The following is a 17,114-nucleotide window of genomic DNA, read 5'->3' on the forward strand; positions in this document are numbered from 1 at the left end:
CTGATCCCATAGTTTGCAGCTTACTGTATTGTGTTTTCTGTGCCACCCTGAAAGCTCTCTCTAGAAAGAAGGAAACATTATTTCAGTCCTTTAGCGTACAGAGTAAGGAATCTATCTTTTCTGCAAACAGTTTAGATCCCTCAAATGGAAAGTCCTCTACCGTTGTTTGGATTTCCCTTTCTAGATCAGAAAGGTGAAGCTAGGAAGCTCTCCCCATCACCAATGCCACTGATACAAAGCTGGCCGCTATCTGCAGTGCCATTCTTCTTAGTTGCTAACCCATGGCAATGATTACTTGGCACTGTTCTTTTTTGGTCATCTAGGAGATGATCAACAAAAGCACTACATTTCCGATAGTTGATATGATTATATTTCCTCATCGGCACCTGATAATTTGCAATCCTAAACTGTAGGGTTATGGTAGATACAATGGTCTGCTAAAAAAACTCTAGTCTTTTCAAATCCCTGTTGTAGGAAGTTGACGCTGTATTTCCTATTTACAGAATCTACAACAAGGGAATTTTGAGATGAGTGAGAAGAAAATCCATAGCCATCGACAAGTAGTCCCTTGTTTATCGGAAGCACTATCTGTGAAATTTGTGAAATATGTAGGACATTCAACAGTTTATAATGTGACTTCTATACCTCTTCTAGGGGAATTTGAAAATCAACAACCTCTTGGGTGAAGTCCTGGAATTGTTTTAAATTGTCAGCCATTAATGGCAGAAGCGGCATTGCAACGTCATCCAGAAAAGCTGAGGAAATATTTGTTGGCAGAGTAATGTCCTGTTCCGTACTAGCCTCTTGCTCCTCAAAGGTCTCCTCTTGGGGATTGGGAATCAAGAAAGGACAGCTGAGGGAGTCGGTCTTCCACTCTGCCGATGGGAGATGCTTGAGGTCCTAGAGGGCTGGTGTCTGCAGGGCATCCATTGATCTCAATAAGGCTACAAGGCTGGATTAAAAGGGCATCAGTAATGACACCTAAGGATATCCCATTACAAAAGGGGGGTTGAGGTTCTGTACACACCTGTAATTGATTAGTCCTTGGTTGTTGCTCTAGTGAGGTGTGCACCAAGGCTAAGGAGAGGTTGTCATTCACTCTGCAATTTACTTTGTCGCTAAACAAAGAGACCAGAGGTGAGTGTTTTGGTACCATGGGGGATTCTAGAAACCAAGTACTCATTACTGCTGATTCTTAGTAGCAGGGATTCAGGTGTTTAAGAAACCAACAAGTTCCTGGAGGGAAAAAAATCCCGCAGCACAGTGGTGGTGATCAGTACCAGTAGGGTCTGTCTCTTCTGGCATGTCAGCATTGAAGTCTGAGGCTGTAACTTCTTTTGGTGTAAAGATCACCCAGAAAAGTGCACCCTGTGGAAGTGCTTAGTACTGTGGTCTTCTCTTCATTAGTGCGATTTTAGAAGAGGCACTATTATCTCATTGACTCCTTTGTCAGATAGTAACAAAACCTCTCAGCTTGTAACCCTTGGGTTTTTAGGCTTGATGATGGTACCAGTATCCAACGTGCCTTATGGTTTCTGTGGTGCAGTTCCATCAATACTGAAGTTGTTAACCAATATCTTATCTCCTGCTGTGAAGCAAGGGGAATGCAGAATAGCATAGATACAAATAGGACACACAAAAATAGTTTTCTAGTATAACTCATATGATTATCATCTTCTTTGCCCTGAAGAACTTCCAAATTTATCATTCTATGAGAGGATGGCTTAGGAAACATCTGTAGAAGCTACAACATTCTTTAAGGTTGCAGATAAGTCATCATGTAACCGTCATGTTAGAGGGCAGTTTCCTTACACTATCTATTCACTAAGCAGGAAGCATGCACCCAAAAACAACAATGCTGCATTCATCATGGAGACTCACAATGCTTCCACTCTGGGAACCATACAAAATCTTAGCTCTTTGGCCTTCATAAAATTATTGAATTTGCCTAGTCCGATATTATAATTTCTTTTTGGCACTCATTTGCTCTTTATCATCTTCCACAGAGAAGGGTAAGCCATACTTTCTATCTGGAATACAACACAAAATATTTTTATAGTCTTACTATCCCCCCCAGTCTTGTTTGTCTAGTACTAGTTTTATCTTCTTCTGGTTATCTCACTAAAAAGTGTTTAATTATGGTTTGGAGGGAATAGCCTTTCTTGGGTTTATTCTTTGTATCAGAAGGATTGGAGTCTGAATGATCCTCAATCAATAACAGGCTGAATCTCTTTCTAGCCTCTCTTTTTTATTTGAGATTTCTATACTATGTTTCTTGTCCTCACCTCATAAGATGAGAGATTTTCATTTTGATTTCTTATTTTTCCATTATTAGAGCAATGACCATTTTTTTAGTCTCAGAGTAACCACATAACTGATGAGCCAAGATGATCAATAAAGGCTTTTTTGCTTTACCTTCTCTTAGTAGACGTATATATGTGGCAAGATGAAGCCAGGGTTTTAAACATATGTACCTCAAAGTTAAATTTCTATATCTGCATTAAGGCATTGACAGAACTATCCTAATTTACAAGAGTGCTAACCACCCAGAGGCCCCTGCTGACTTAAATACAAATACAATACATGCCATGCACCTTCTTATAGCCTAAGGAACAAGTGATATTCAAATCAGAATGCCCCAAGTCCCTTTGATAATCAGTGAAGAATTTATAGGCATGTATACATAGCGAATCAAACTATACTGATAACACCAAGCACTTTAAGTATTGTTTTAGAAGGGCACCCAATTTTCCTTATATTACAAACACAGATAAAGGAAATTAATAATGTATACAATATTGAACTCTTTTACATTCAATACTTGGGAGAATTAACGTTACATGGGAACTGATCTAGCTTTCCCTCACATTCCAAATGGCACGTATATACATGATCAACAAATAGGAATGTTTTGAGCATTGTTTTAAATATAAGTTATTTAAAACTTCTGTAAGTTAGAAACAGAAGAGGGCATTATTCTTAACATTGGCTTATCCAGCACAGTATTCTCTCTCCACCAATAAGACATCCATTCAACATATTTACCACTACCAACTTTTCAAATCTTCTAGACATAGAAATGTTCTAAATAAAGCATACATTAATATAGCTATAAGTGTGGGTGGACGAGTGTTAAAAGCAATATCTCTACTTTGCAAATACTTCAGAAAATATTGCAAATTATTCTATCAAAGTACTGTATAAATAAATGAGTTCTCTTCCCATTCCAATTAACGCAGGGCAGAATTAACGCATTAGCCACAGAGGTCAACAAACCAGCATGACCTGCCCCAGAGACGATCTCTGGTAAGGTGCAGTAAGGCAAACTGACACCAGAGGGCGCATGGGAAAACGAAGCAGCCCAAAAAGTGGGGAAAAACCTCAAGACTTGGTTCCAGATCGAAGGGAGAAGTAAACAAGAAAAGTAAATACACTGACACCCATCCCTCCACTCCCAGGTGACCATATTTTTTAAAATAAAACAACTTGGAGGTGGGGGGGGGGGGCGAGGGGACTTGCTAAAGCTGTCCTCGCACCAGCAGGGCTCACCGAAGTCACCCTCTCTTTGCCTCCTGGGGCTGGAACTGACCCCCCCCAAATCCCGAACTCTGCACTGCCCATGGTAGGGTCTACCCCCCGCCCCGCACCAGCCCAGAGGCTGACACCTCCTCTGAGCCCTATGCCACCTGCAGTTGGGGGCTGAGCTCCCCTCCACCCCACTCCAAACTCTGCACTGCCCATGGCAGAGTCTCCCCCATTCTGGCTCAGCTGGGACTAAGCTAAAAAAGAACTCTTTTGAATAGGACACAAATATATTGATTATATAGAAGAATTTAAGTTCAGCTTTTATGATAGAATTTGTACTACAATACTTCAGTGAGGTGAACTGAAGTTTTTGGGTTGGTTTTTTTTTTTTTTTTTTTTTACAGTGTAAATGTTTTGTAATAAAAAATAAATATCAAGTGAGCACTGTAAATTTTGTTTTCTGTGTTGTAACTGAAATCAATACATTAGAAGACATAGAAAACACCCAAAATATTAAAATAGATAGTATTCTAATTGTTTTATAGTGCGATTAATTGCTATTAATTTTTTAATCATTTGACAGCCCTATTTGTGACCTCTGTGCACACTGTAGCCTTTATGTGCCTCAATTTTCTTATTCTACAAAATAGGTAAAATACTTGCCTGCTACATAGGGATATGCTGAGATATAAGATGATAAAATACAAAGTAGTAATATTTTCTTAGTGGTATATATTGTGGGACTCTATAAATATAATATATTCATAAGAAACAAAAGCACAGGAGAAAATAAGTTAAAATTTTTAAGTTCACATACTCATTAAGTTACTTTACCTAGTGCCATAGTCCACAACTACCCAATCTTTAGATGTTCCGGTGATGGCATCATGGTGCTGAAAGAGTCCTAGGTTCCTTCTAGCTTCAGTCAGCAATGTATAATGGTCCACTGAAGGAAATGCATTCATCTTAACAGATTTTTTAGACCTCACTAGAGCCAAAGAATAAAGGATCTCAGCGGCCCTGAAAAATTACAAGAAAAAAAATTAATGTAGCAGCTTGTTCATTCACACTCACACTCACACAGAGATCAACCACAGCGATTTCACAGCATCCTTCAAAAATGGTCCTACAGGTTCTTTAAATTTAAAAATAAATTTTAATCAATTAACAAATAATTCACTATTTACACACAGCACAAAAAATGTTCATTTGAACACATTTGTAATAATTAGCAATCAAACCTTAGAAGGATGCATTCATAGCACCTTTTGTTTTAGAAGAAAAATGTAACTTTCAACAACACATCTTATTTAACCAAATGAATTATCTCTCTCAAAAGATATATACTATATACACACCAGTGGTCCCCAACGCAGTGCCCGCAGGCGCCGTAGCACCCGCCAGGCCATTTCTGCGCGCCCGCCGAGTGATTGGGGCCGACTCCGCCCCCGGACGTGCAGCGCATGGGTGGTGCTGGCCCCAGGTGCGCAGCACATGGTCAGTGCCAGCCCTGGGTGCACAGCGGTTAGGTAGCCCCACCCCTTGGCGCACGGCGCGAGGTCTGTGCCGGCCCTGGACGTGCCGGCCCGGGCACGCAGCACATGGGCAGCCCCGACATCAGGTGCGCGGTGCATGGGCGCTGCCAGCTCCTGGGCGCATGGCACAGGCTCCGGCTCAGGACACGCAGCACATCGGCAGTGGTGGCCCCGCCCCCGGGTGCATAGGACATGGGCTGTTCTGGCCCTGGGCGCGAGGCGTATGGGCAGCCCCACCGCTGGGCGTGCAGCACAGTTGCGGCACCAGCCCCGGGCGTGCAGCGCATGGGTGGTGCCAGCTCCGGGCATGCAGCGTATGAGTAGCCCCGCCCCCGGGCGCATGCGCAGCCCCAAAAGGTTGGGGACCACTGATATATACTGTGTTAAATATTCAAGTCTCATTTAATGTTTTTAAAACCATTGTTTGGATCTTGGTTTGGTCATTGAAAACCAAAAATTACTTTTTCCTAAATACCAGGTCCATAACAGTCAAAGTACAAGATAATTATGACAAATCCAGGCTATTTGAAGATGGGATCCACCAACTGACCAACAGCACGAAGACAAAATAAAATTACTTCAAGACCTGGGGTCAGTTTTCTTCTAGATCATTAATGAAGATGTTAATCATGGTGGGCAATTAAAAAAAAACGGTGGCCTGCCAGGGTTAGTCCCTGGTAGGATGCCACCACTCTATTTACCTGCACTTCTGCAGGTTTTGGCGCAAACAGCTCATTGGCTGCTGATCCCTAGTGGCATGGACTGGGACACCACTTCCAGCCATTCCCACTGGCCACAGATGGCAATCCATGGCCAATGAGATCTGTGATCGCCCACTACCTGTGGAGGTGCAGGTGAATTTAGAGGTGAGGGCCCACCAGGGACATACCCTAGGGACCAGACCCAGCCCACAAGCAGCAATTTAGATGATGGGATGGGTTGCATGCACAGCCAGTTTGTGGATGACAGTAAACTGGAGACAGAGGTAAATATGCAGGAGGGTAGGGATGGGGTCTAGAGTAACCAAGACCAATTGGAGGACTGGGCCAAAAGAAAATCTGATAAGGTTCAACAAGGACAAGGGTAGAGTCCTGCACTTAGGATGGAAGAATTCCATGCCCTACTACAGAGAGTTTCCAAAGAGGATGGAGCTAGGCTGTTGACACTGGAGGCAGATGACAGAATGAAGAGCAATGGTTTCAAGTCACAGTGTGGAAGATCTAAGATGGATATTAGGAAAAAACTATTTCACAGGAGGAGGAGGAAGCACTGGAATAAGATGCCTAGGGAGGTGGTGGAATTTCCATCCTTAGCAGTTTTTAAGGTCCAGCTTGATGTAGCCCTGCCTGGAATGATATAGTTGAGATTGGCCCTGCTTTGAAACTAGAGGGATAGACTAGATGACCTCTTGAGGTCTCTTTCTAACCTAATCTTCTATGATTCTAAGACCCTGTACCCTAGGCAAAGTACAGGAGCTCACCCTAATATAGCTAGGTGATGTCCTGGGCCCTGCATATAAAACTCTTCTACACTCTGGACAACACAAAGGCGTCTGAGGAACTTTCTGGGAACTAACCATAGAGCACATTGAGAATGACCTGAAGTTCAATACTTTGTATGCTCTCTTATGAGTGTAAACCATTATCCCATTCTACCCTGCTTTGAATCCAGAACAGCCAACAGCTTTGACATGGACTCTGAAACTCAGTGAAACTAGATGATCTTGCTGTATTCCTTCCTAGACAGTCAGTTCCCATTCTCTGTGTATGAAACTGATTGAGTACTTTGCATTTGTCCTTTTAAACTTCACCCTTTTACCTCAGATCATCTCTCTGGTTTGACGAGACCATTTTGAATTATGACCCTATCCTCCAAAGCACTTGCAACCTCTCCTAGCTTGATATCATCTGCAAACTTAATAATACTCTCTATGCCATTATCTAAACCGTTGATGATGATATTGAATAGAACCAATTCCAAAATGCATTGTGACTGGCAGGCAGTTTTAGTTAAGCAAGCAGGCATTCAGTTACTCCTTACACAAATGCTACTAATATACTCCTTCTCAAAGATGAAATGCTGTATCAGTGGGTGATCTGTCCACTAACAACAGTGTGAGGTACAGCCTGATAGTCCTGATCCAGGTCCATTTTTTATTAACTGGAGCTCTTCCTGTATTTAGCTAAACTACTTCTTCTATGCACCGTTATACTACTAATTAATATTAAATTAGCCTTAATCAGAACTGTATTTCTGCCACCTTCTTATTAGCTCTTTACATTACTCATTTAAATTACCATCTGCATGAATATCCTTCTCACACTATCAATTTAGGTAAATTTTCATAAAGCATTCACAATTCTCAAAAACACTAACTGAAAACCTTGCTCAATCAATTATAACTAAAACATAAGGACACTAGGTCAGGTCCTTGTTAGGTCTTACTTTCTCACAACACTCATTTATTTTGCACTTTTCTCTCAGTTGCAACTTCAATAGCCCATAATTCTCTACCCTTAGGCTAACTTATGCCCAAAACCTCACATTTATTTGTTCACCTTAGCTCAGGGACGGCCAGTAAGACAGTGGCGGTTTGCTGAGGTTAGTCCCTGGTGGGCCACCACCACCTTATTTACCTGTACCTCGGCAGGTACAAACACTTGCAGGTCCCATTGGCTGTGGATCACTGTTCATGGCCAATGAGAACCGTGGGAAGTGGCACAGAGCAGGACACCACTTCGCACAATTCCTGTTCCCCAGGAACAATGATCCATGGCCAATGGGAGCTGCAACCACTCATACCTGGGGAGGCTCAGGTAAATAAGGTGGTGGCTGCCCACCAGGAGTTAACTCTGGCAACCCAGTTATTGCCTGCCACTACCCTAACCATTCTCTAGATTGTGTGTTAATATGTTATGAGCAGCCCACACAATTTCACTAAAACGCCTCTCAATTTACCTTAGTACACATACACACTCTTGAGTGTTAAGTTCCTATACTGTGGGTTATTAAAGAGATGACCAAGGTACTCTTGTCCAATCCAGCCTGGTTTTGCATGGTGTTTCTTGTGTTGCGGTTGTTTGCATTTTAGGTTGGTTCATTTGCAGTGCTGGTCTCAGGAGATTAGAGAAACAAACTGGGTGAGGTAACAGAAATTGGTCCAACAACAGGTAACACCCACCTTGTATCTGTTTATTTTCAATTGGGGGAGAAGGGATATTGGGCATAGGAGTCAAATGGTCTAGTAAGACTAATGGGTCCCTGTGTGGCACTGAAGAAAAGATTCCTACATCATGAATTGTGAACTCTTCTCTCATTGACCATTAGCCCCTTCAGTCACAATAGCTGTTCCCTAAACTCCATGCTTTTCCCAACTCATTGGCCATCCGAGTTCATAATGACTGGATTTAAGAATATGAGATCCATATTCTTAGTTCACACTGCTTCTGAATCATCAAATTAGGTGAATTAATTAGTCCTTTAAATAAAGTAGTTTAAGGCTTTTACTTTACAGACACACAAAAAGTGACTGATGGGAATCATAGAAGGGTTTATCTGTAATAGCACAATCTCTTAAAACATCTCTTAAAACAAGATTTCCTTTTACATCTGAATCTATTCTACATTTTCAAGTGGATCAAATCCCCAAGGATAAAAGGACTAAGTGCATAAAACACAAGGTTATTTCTGAGGAATTAAACTTCAGGAAAGCCATTCTCTTCTAACAATCTCAGTCTAAGGAAAGCTAGTATAATGTCCCATTATAGATGCAAGAACCAATATAGCATATCCCCTATCAGCAATGAAAACTTCAGTAATAAGAAAAAACCCAACATGAGATCTTAAAAATAATTAATGTAATAAAAAGCCTAAGCAAACAAACACAAAATAAAACGGTTCTTACTTTCTGTATTTCACTGAGAACTATAAATCATCATAAATCCATAATCACATATCGCCAAACACTTTTATAAAATTAGCTAAGAATAGGACCTGAAAAATCTCAAAAGCCATAAATCATAAAAGAAGAAGTGGAATGATTTGGGCAACAACTTTGAAATGAGTCACTTTGTTATTTATGCTCACAACTTTCCATCCCTCATTGATACAACCAGTGTCATGCCAAACAGCACTGTCTTGAGATTGTAGCATGGAAAGAATACCACAGTTCACCTTTGCAAACCTCCTTTGACAAGTTTGAGTTAACCACCAGTGTGTAAGTGCACCTGCTCTAATCATCCGTAACGATCAACTCAGCCCTACATGCCTTGAAATAGAAATTTTTTTCATAGTAAATGCAGCAATGTTTTGAAACTATTTGTTGTTAAATTTAAAAAATAAGTATACAGCCTGAACAATGAAGTTAATTTTGATTTAAATATACTGAAATTAAAAAATGAATTGAAAATTCTCAAGGCACCCTATTTGACTTCTGAACACATTGAAATTCATGCTGCTATTCTAGTAAATACCACAACATTTTGTTTCCGTGCTTTTAAAATTGAACTCATTTAACAACATTGCACACTTTAGTTTTAGTTTTATCCTATGCAAGGTGTTTACTTACAATGAACCAGAACATTGTAACTACTCTGGTCTTGTTTACCAGCTTCTAGTAACACAAAATTATTCCTCTAATTTTTCCATTTAAATTTAAAGCTTGTAAGTACAGCAGACAAGCTATACCTGTATTCTGTCTTTCAAATTCTTGATACAGCTAATCTACCACTATCAACTGTACAAAGGTTTTTTTCCCTGGGGAGATGGGCTCTTCTATCTTAAAGGGGAAGGTGACCAAATCTTTTAAGCTTTACCCCACATCTTTTCCTCATGCATCAATTTCATCAGCGTAAACTGTTCAAAAGCACCATTTCAGGAGAGCAGTGGGGGCAGCATCAGCAATGTGTACCGGGACACAGCTTGCTTATCTTCCCATGCCCCTGACTCTCAGTGAGCGAAGGGAAAGTACTTGGATTCCATGAATTACTCCTCTTCTCCCAACCATCACCAGCCAGCAATGAGAGGCATACACAGAATCCAAGTACTTTCCCTTCGCTCCCTGTTAGTCTGGGGAACGGGAAAAAAAGCAAGCCACGTCCCAACATGCAGAGCTGCTACTCAAAATGACACCCTAGAAACTGTTGAATCAGATGAATATTCAACTTCAAAACTGAATATTTATTTTAAGGAAGAGCTGACAGGATTTCAGTTGGCATCATAAAGTATTCTTGGCAAGACTTGGAATCAAAGTATTCTTACAACCTTCTGTTTGAGAATCTCATATCTCCACCATCAGACCTTTGATACTAAACAGGAAGAACAGCCTTAGGCTACAAAAATGTCTTCTCTGCTTCTTCTGTTCAGCTTTGGCAGAGTATGACGGAGTACGAACAGCGTAATGATGACTCTTTGAGAAACATCCCCATATTCAGTAAATGGACAAGGGAATAATTTAAATACTAAGAAATTATCTAGGGGTGGGTCAGCTCATCAACAGGCAGACAGCTCGAGATAGTGCAGGGTAGGCTAGAATTAAGAGCCAGAGAAGCTCAAGATTTTAGAGAAGTGACATCATTCTCCCCATGCCTTAGTAGTAAATAAAGACTTGGGGGACATTTTACTGTGGGGAAACTAATATTAAGAAAGCACAATGTAAATAGAGCACTAATCTTTAAACTTGCCACAGCGTACACAAGGACAGTTTGCAGAAAAAATCCAGGCTGAGGGAACCCTGGACTGAATTAAGATAAGTTACTTAAAATTACTTTTTCAGTTCTCTCACTTTGTTTACTCCACAAAGTTTTGGCAGCTTGAAAAAATAATAAATATTTTAAGCCAGACAATCCTGCTGTCAAAGTATCAGGAACCACATCACTGTACTGGAACGCCTTGGAACTATAGGAAGGAGAAGTGGGAGTAGCTCACATCTACCTACTCTGACACAGCACAGGGCCCACCACACATTCTCTTCCCAAGACCTAGCACCTGGACCCAACAATCAATCTTATTTTTGGGGATATCTTTCTGATAACAGAAATTAGGAGACTTGGGAGGGTTACGAAATGTCAAGCTCCCAACAGTTGGCCTGGCTGGGGAGAGCGCAGGCCCAGAGGAAAGGGCTTCATCTTCCCAAAGCGTGCACGTTTTCATGCAGCCAAGCCTGTCTCATTGGTTTTCCTGTCACATGACACAGCACCCTCAGCTTGTTTCTGCACAGTGCGGCAAAGTGTGCGTCATCCTAGGTTAACTGCTTAAGTTTTCTTCGTTTATTTTCAATTAAATACCCTCTCATTTTCATCTTCAATATGGATAAATGGCTGAAGAATGTGACTGGAAATGCAACTAAAAAATGTTTGAACGATGTGCAGCCCAATACAAGTGAGAATAAGATGATAAAAATTCCTTGGACCCTCAATTACTCCAATGAGTATTTGAAATTTGGTTTTATAAGTGTTGGTAGTGATAATCACTTGCCATTATGTATAATCTGTCACGCAGAACTATCCAATGAGTGCATGAAACCATCAAAACTGAAACACCATTTGGAATGCAAACATCCAGAATATGCAAGTAAGCTCATAGATTTTTTTCATAAATAAGAAATGAATGATCTTTTGTTAAAAAAAAGCATGAAAACTGCACTTTCTATGTGTTCTTCAAATGAAAACTTTGTGCTGGCTTCATATTAAGCTTCAAAACTAATAGCCAAGACAAGTTATCCACATACTGTAGGCGAAAAATTAATACTTCCTGCATTGCATATTATTACATCCCATATTTATGGAGGGAAAAAAAGGAAATCCGTTGGGTTCGCTGTTTTTATCCAACAATACAGTGAAACGTAGAATTGAAGATATGGCGGAAAATATTGAAGAAACTCTCGTACGTCCAATACAGAATAGTCAGTTTTTAGCATTACAAGTAGATGAAAGCACTGATATGGCTGACACTGCCAACTTGATGTGTTGTTAGATATGATTATGAAAGCTCCATTCAAGAAGATCTCTTATTTTGTACACTACTTCCAACAAGAAGGGCTGCTGAAATTTTTAAGCTAATCGATTATTTTATTATTCAAAGCGATATTGACTGGAAAAAATGTGTTGGACTGAGCAGTGACGGGGCTCGAGCAATGGCAGGGTCTTGCACTGGCCTTGTCCCACGGATTCGAGCTTTAGCGCCAGACTGTGTATGAGTTCATTGTAGTATTCACAGAGAGGCACTAGCTGTGAAAACTATACCATCACTTTTGAGTTCTACTCTTCAAGAATGTGTGAAGTTTATAAATTATATAAAATCTTGTCATTTGAATTCCAGAATCATTACTGCTTTGTGCAACAAATTAGGAAGTGTACACAAGCATCTCTTACTACACTGTGAGGTTCGATGGCTGTCAAAAGGAAACATTTTGAAACGACTCTTTGAAATGAAGGATGAAGTTTTATTGTTCTTGGAACAACACCCTCCATTGGCAAAAGATGTTACATTTACATTTAAAGACCGTTTTCATGAACTTGATTGGTTAACAATGGTGGTTTATGTGGCATATTTTGTCTTTTAAATGACTTAAGTTTGAATTTACAAGGCACTAAAATTAATATTTTCAAAGTTCATGAAAAAGTTGAGGCAACGATTAAACTTCGTAATAGGCACAGTGAGTTAACAAGAGAAATTTTAAATCTTTTTGTACTTTAACTGAATAACAAGAAAAATATGCTTGTGAATTGGTCCCAGTGTCAAAAAGTTTGGGAACCCCTGCTTTATAATATGCTAAGGTACTTAGATTTACCTCTTAATTTTAGAGGAGTGAATATCACTAATTTTATTTTCATCTGGTAGAAAAAATCATGGTGGATCAAAAATGTCCAATCAAAAGAAGCCTCTCTATGGGAACTCTTTTTTTTTTCTTGAGGAGAAAAATGTACAAGAAAAATGAAATTGCTAGCTTTTCAAAACTAACCTTACAAACCAGGAATGCTAGATTAAAACTTTTCCTCTTGGATAAGTATACAAGGCCAATCTCAGACCAGGAAGGCAGAAATTCAGACTCAGAGCAGTCCTAAACAAAAAAGTACCTTAGCAGTTTTTACCTTTTCCTCCCCTTCCAGATCTGTGTGGTGTTCTCTAAAGCTTCTTTTATGCTGTTTCTGCTTCTGTCCCTTCCCACTCTGAAGGAAGGTATCAGTATCTCCCAAGCACTGTGCTGTCTATGCAGAGAGCCCGCCCCCAGGCACAGGCTGGAAGCTCTCAGCCCCTGCTCCCTGGAGGAGTCAGCAGGCAGCAGGGTGCAAGTCACTCACCTACAGAAACCGCTGCCATCCAGCAACCCCAGCTGCATCCTCAGCCCAGCCCAGGGTTTGGGGGACCTGGAGCTGCCCGGGCAATCTGGGAGCCCGGAACACCCAGCTGCATCCTCCTCCCAGCCCAGGTCAGGGCTTGGGGAACCCGACGCTGCACGGGTAGTGCAGGAGCCCGGAACACCCCGGAAGCCACGCTGAAGCTGGTATTTTTTTCCCAGCAGCCCGGTACCGCGCCACGGCCCATAGTTTGGGAAATGCTGTACTAAGGTAAACTACTAAAACGCTGGTAAAAGGATTGCAAGTGTAAGAGATTGGAATGCTATTCTCTCTGTTGTGTGTCATAACTACCAGCAATAAAAGAAGTGAAAGTTGGATGGCCTTTGTAAGTTCTACGGAGGAGAGAGATAGAAGCACATAGATATCAAGGGTATCGCTCAGTGGGCAGTGTTGTCAAAAGATTCTAATTCGGCACATGTATACTAAAAGTGGAATACATACAGATAATCACCCAGACATTATTTTTCGTTATTATTGTTTTATGTGTTGATCTAAAGTGGGTTTATTTTGAGATGACAAATTGGCAGGTGTGTAGGGAAAGAACATTAATTTTTCTTGCTTGATTCATGTCTCATTAAAATGAATGGTTTCACTACTTAAATTTCATCTTGAAGCATTTTATCTGCTAAAACTTCAAGCTCAATATAAAATTAAACAGGTACACTATTAATCTAAATTCTTTCTAATGACCAATTATTCCCTAGGTTGTACTCTTCCAGTCAATGTTAATGCCCTGGCATTCCTACCAGAGCACTATACTTTCAGAAGTGCCATTATTTGACTGAGGCATGAAACTGATGTCTTGAAAATTTGTGATTAATGATTTTATGGCATTTTTCATTAGAAAAAGATGTTAAATCAACTATCCTTATCACATTGTGTTGGGTAATGACATTTTTCATATCAATTACATATAAAATTTATATGGTGCACTACATGTCACTTCTTGTCCTAAAACAGTTGAATAATACAGCTTTTTGCTTCTAACAGCTCCACTACATAGAGTTGTTTTTCAGAGATGAGTAGTTATATAAGACAGCACTAATTAGGATATTTAAGTCCCAACAAAATTTGAAACTGTTTCAATTACTGAGTTTCAAATTAGTGTTGCCTGTTTTATATATTTGTACACTAACTACTGTAATCTATAGCAGACAAATAATGATAGTTGCAAAGGTGTGTCATTTTATCATGCTAAAAAGTAAGAAATTGAGAGTTATTTCACCATTTCTACACAATTTATTAGTAGATTCTGTGACTTAAGTATCTTAAGAAAGAAATCAAGTACTCACTTATAAAATTATAGAAAAGCAATTCTTATAAAAATACGGAAGTGCATTCTTGCTTCTTAGTTATCCTAGTTAACACAGAGGTTCATCTTTTCCGTAAGTGATTAAGATTGTCCAGTTAAAAACATTTTTTATGTAATCAAGTTGTGTGTCCTAAAAACACTCAAAGAACAAAGTAATTACGTAGATAATGTGTAACAAAGGGTTAAGTAGAATGAAACTCCAGGGGCTTCAAGTATAGACACCAGCTAAAATAAATCTGTATTCTTTAGACAAAGTATTTAGTGAAGTTTTCAAAATACACAAAGTATAGCTAGCACAGAAGAGGAAAGCATGAAAATGTAAGCAACACACTGTTCCTAGAAAGCTGTCTCCAAGTGGACTCCCCAAATTTTCTAACATCATTGGAAGCATCTACTTGGATTTTTACTGATCCTCTCAATTAAAGATGACTAATGTGTTCAATTGGTTGAAAAAATATTTTTTCCCCATCTGAAAAATAACTACTTCCGTTTTGAAATAGAAAGATGGTGATCATTTGTAAAAATAGAAATTAGTCTTAATTTAAGACTTATTTTAACAGGGAATTAATGAATTAATTTAAGTGAATATCAGGGAAAACCTGAAGGTGTCACTGACTACAGGGAGAACTAAATGACCAGAAGTTACAAGACAATGTGTAACAAATGGTTAAGCAGAATAAAACTAAGACATGCTCTGGTCTTCCTTTCACTTAGGAGTAAAGATTGCAGTCCTCTCTATTCCTGTCACTCGAATATGAGTACTAGAAATTGCTTCCTTTCCTGCCTCTTGTACAAGGACAGAAATATGATCTTGATAAGAACCAGAAAGCCATTCCTCAATATGCAATAATAAAAATTAATTCAAGTTAGAGTACATTTTTAAAAAAGAAAATGTTGTTTGGGTTAGTGGGATAACATAAATTTAAAAAGTTAAAAGTTAAATATTTGGTATGGCTCCTATCAAGTTTCTTTAAGCTAGCCCTAATCCTGTAAACATAGAATATTTTTAAATTACTTGGGTTACATGATATAAATCTATTTACTGACTTACTAGCAAAACTATGTCTGTTTAATTGAAAATGAAGCATGCAATATCTTCTTGAGAGGAATGTCCTGTTTGTCGAAAACTATATATACACACTGTACTAGAGCTAGGTTCTAATACTTCAGCTCCTGTGCTGAATACTGATCAATAATACCACTGCATAGTCACTGTTTTCTGTATATACAGGTTGAAGCTCTAAAATCCAGAACTCTCTGGTCTGGCAACATCTATGGTCTGGCAGGACCACGGATATTGCTGGACCTGAGAGCTCTGGCTGGCCAGGTTCAGAAGCACAGCCTCTGGCAGGGCTGGCAGTACGGAGTGCAGCCCCAGTGGGACCAGCACATAGGGGAACACAGCCCTGGCTAGAACTGGTGGCCAGGAGTGCAGCCCAAACTGGGGCTGGAAGCAGCGAGGCCGGCGGCCAGGAGCACAGTCCCAGTTGGAGCTGGTGTGGTCGGGAGTATAGCCTCATTTGGGGCTGGCACAATTTGGGATCGCAGCTCCATTCATGGCTGGTGGCAGGGAATGCAGAGTCCCAGTTGGGGCTAGAGTCAGTGGGACCAGTAGTTGGGTGGGAAGCTCAGGCTGGCACCTTCAGGGCCAGGGCTGGAGACAGCAAGGCTGGCACCTGTCCGGGGCTGGTGCAGTGGGGGATACATCTCTGGCCACAGCTGGCATGGTAGGGGGCAAGAGGCAGCCGGGTAGGTGGCAGGGAGCACAGCCCCAGCTGGGAATGGAGTCTACAGCCAGGTAAAGAGCCTTGGCCTCCCTAGTCTAGCAACCTCCGTGGTTTGGGACCACTCGGGTCCCAAGGGTGCCAGACCAGGGAGGTCCAACCTCTATTGAAAATAAAACAGCAATTTAACTTATTAATATTGCAATAGCATCTGAGAGCTCCAGACACTAACCAGGAGCTTACTGTGCTGAACACTTCAAAAATGGACAGATCCCCCTGCCCCAAATACCATTCTAAATATTCTTTTAACTTACATACTCTTTCAGTAATTTTCTTAAGAATTGTCATAACAAAAACTTATAGCCTTATCATAATTCATTAGTTTGCATTCTATGTATATAACCAATATTTTTGTCAATGTCTTTTCAACTTACAAATGGGGTGGAAAAGATTCCCCAAATAAGCACAGAAAAAGGATACAGGAGAATACAGATGAACATCAACAAACAGCTCACAATCCCTAATAACATGAAAACAAGCTTAGTTTTCCTATACAGTAATCAAGGCAACAGTGGTTTTGAAGGTGTTTATGTAATTCCAACACCCAGTCTTCAACAAATGACTGAAGACTTACTTCTATTGATGTACCAATGTTCAGCTG

General features: G+C 40.2%; 1 protein-coding gene across 1 annotated transcript in view; it reads right to left on the minus strand.

Annotated features, from left to right (window-relative positions):
• MAN2A1 (mannosidase alpha class 2A member 1) overlaps positions 1-17,114 on the minus strand; it is a 213,634-nt gene that overhangs the window by 100,362 nt on the left and 96,158 nt on the right. Inside the window, exon 10 of the mRNA XM_075932033.2 lies at positions 4,360-4,545. Coding sequence (XP_075788148.2) covers positions 4,360-4,545 — 186 coding nt within the window. The remainder of the gene's footprint in view (positions 1-4,359; positions 4,546-17,114) is intronic.

The sequence above is a fragment of the Pelodiscus sinensis genome, chromosome 6 (assembly GCF_052426305.1).
Source record: "Pelodiscus sinensis isolate ZL-2025 chromosome 6, ASM5242630v1, whole genome shotgun sequence".
Classification (NCBI taxonomy): Eukaryota; Metazoa; Chordata; order Testudines; family Trionychidae; genus Pelodiscus; species Pelodiscus sinensis.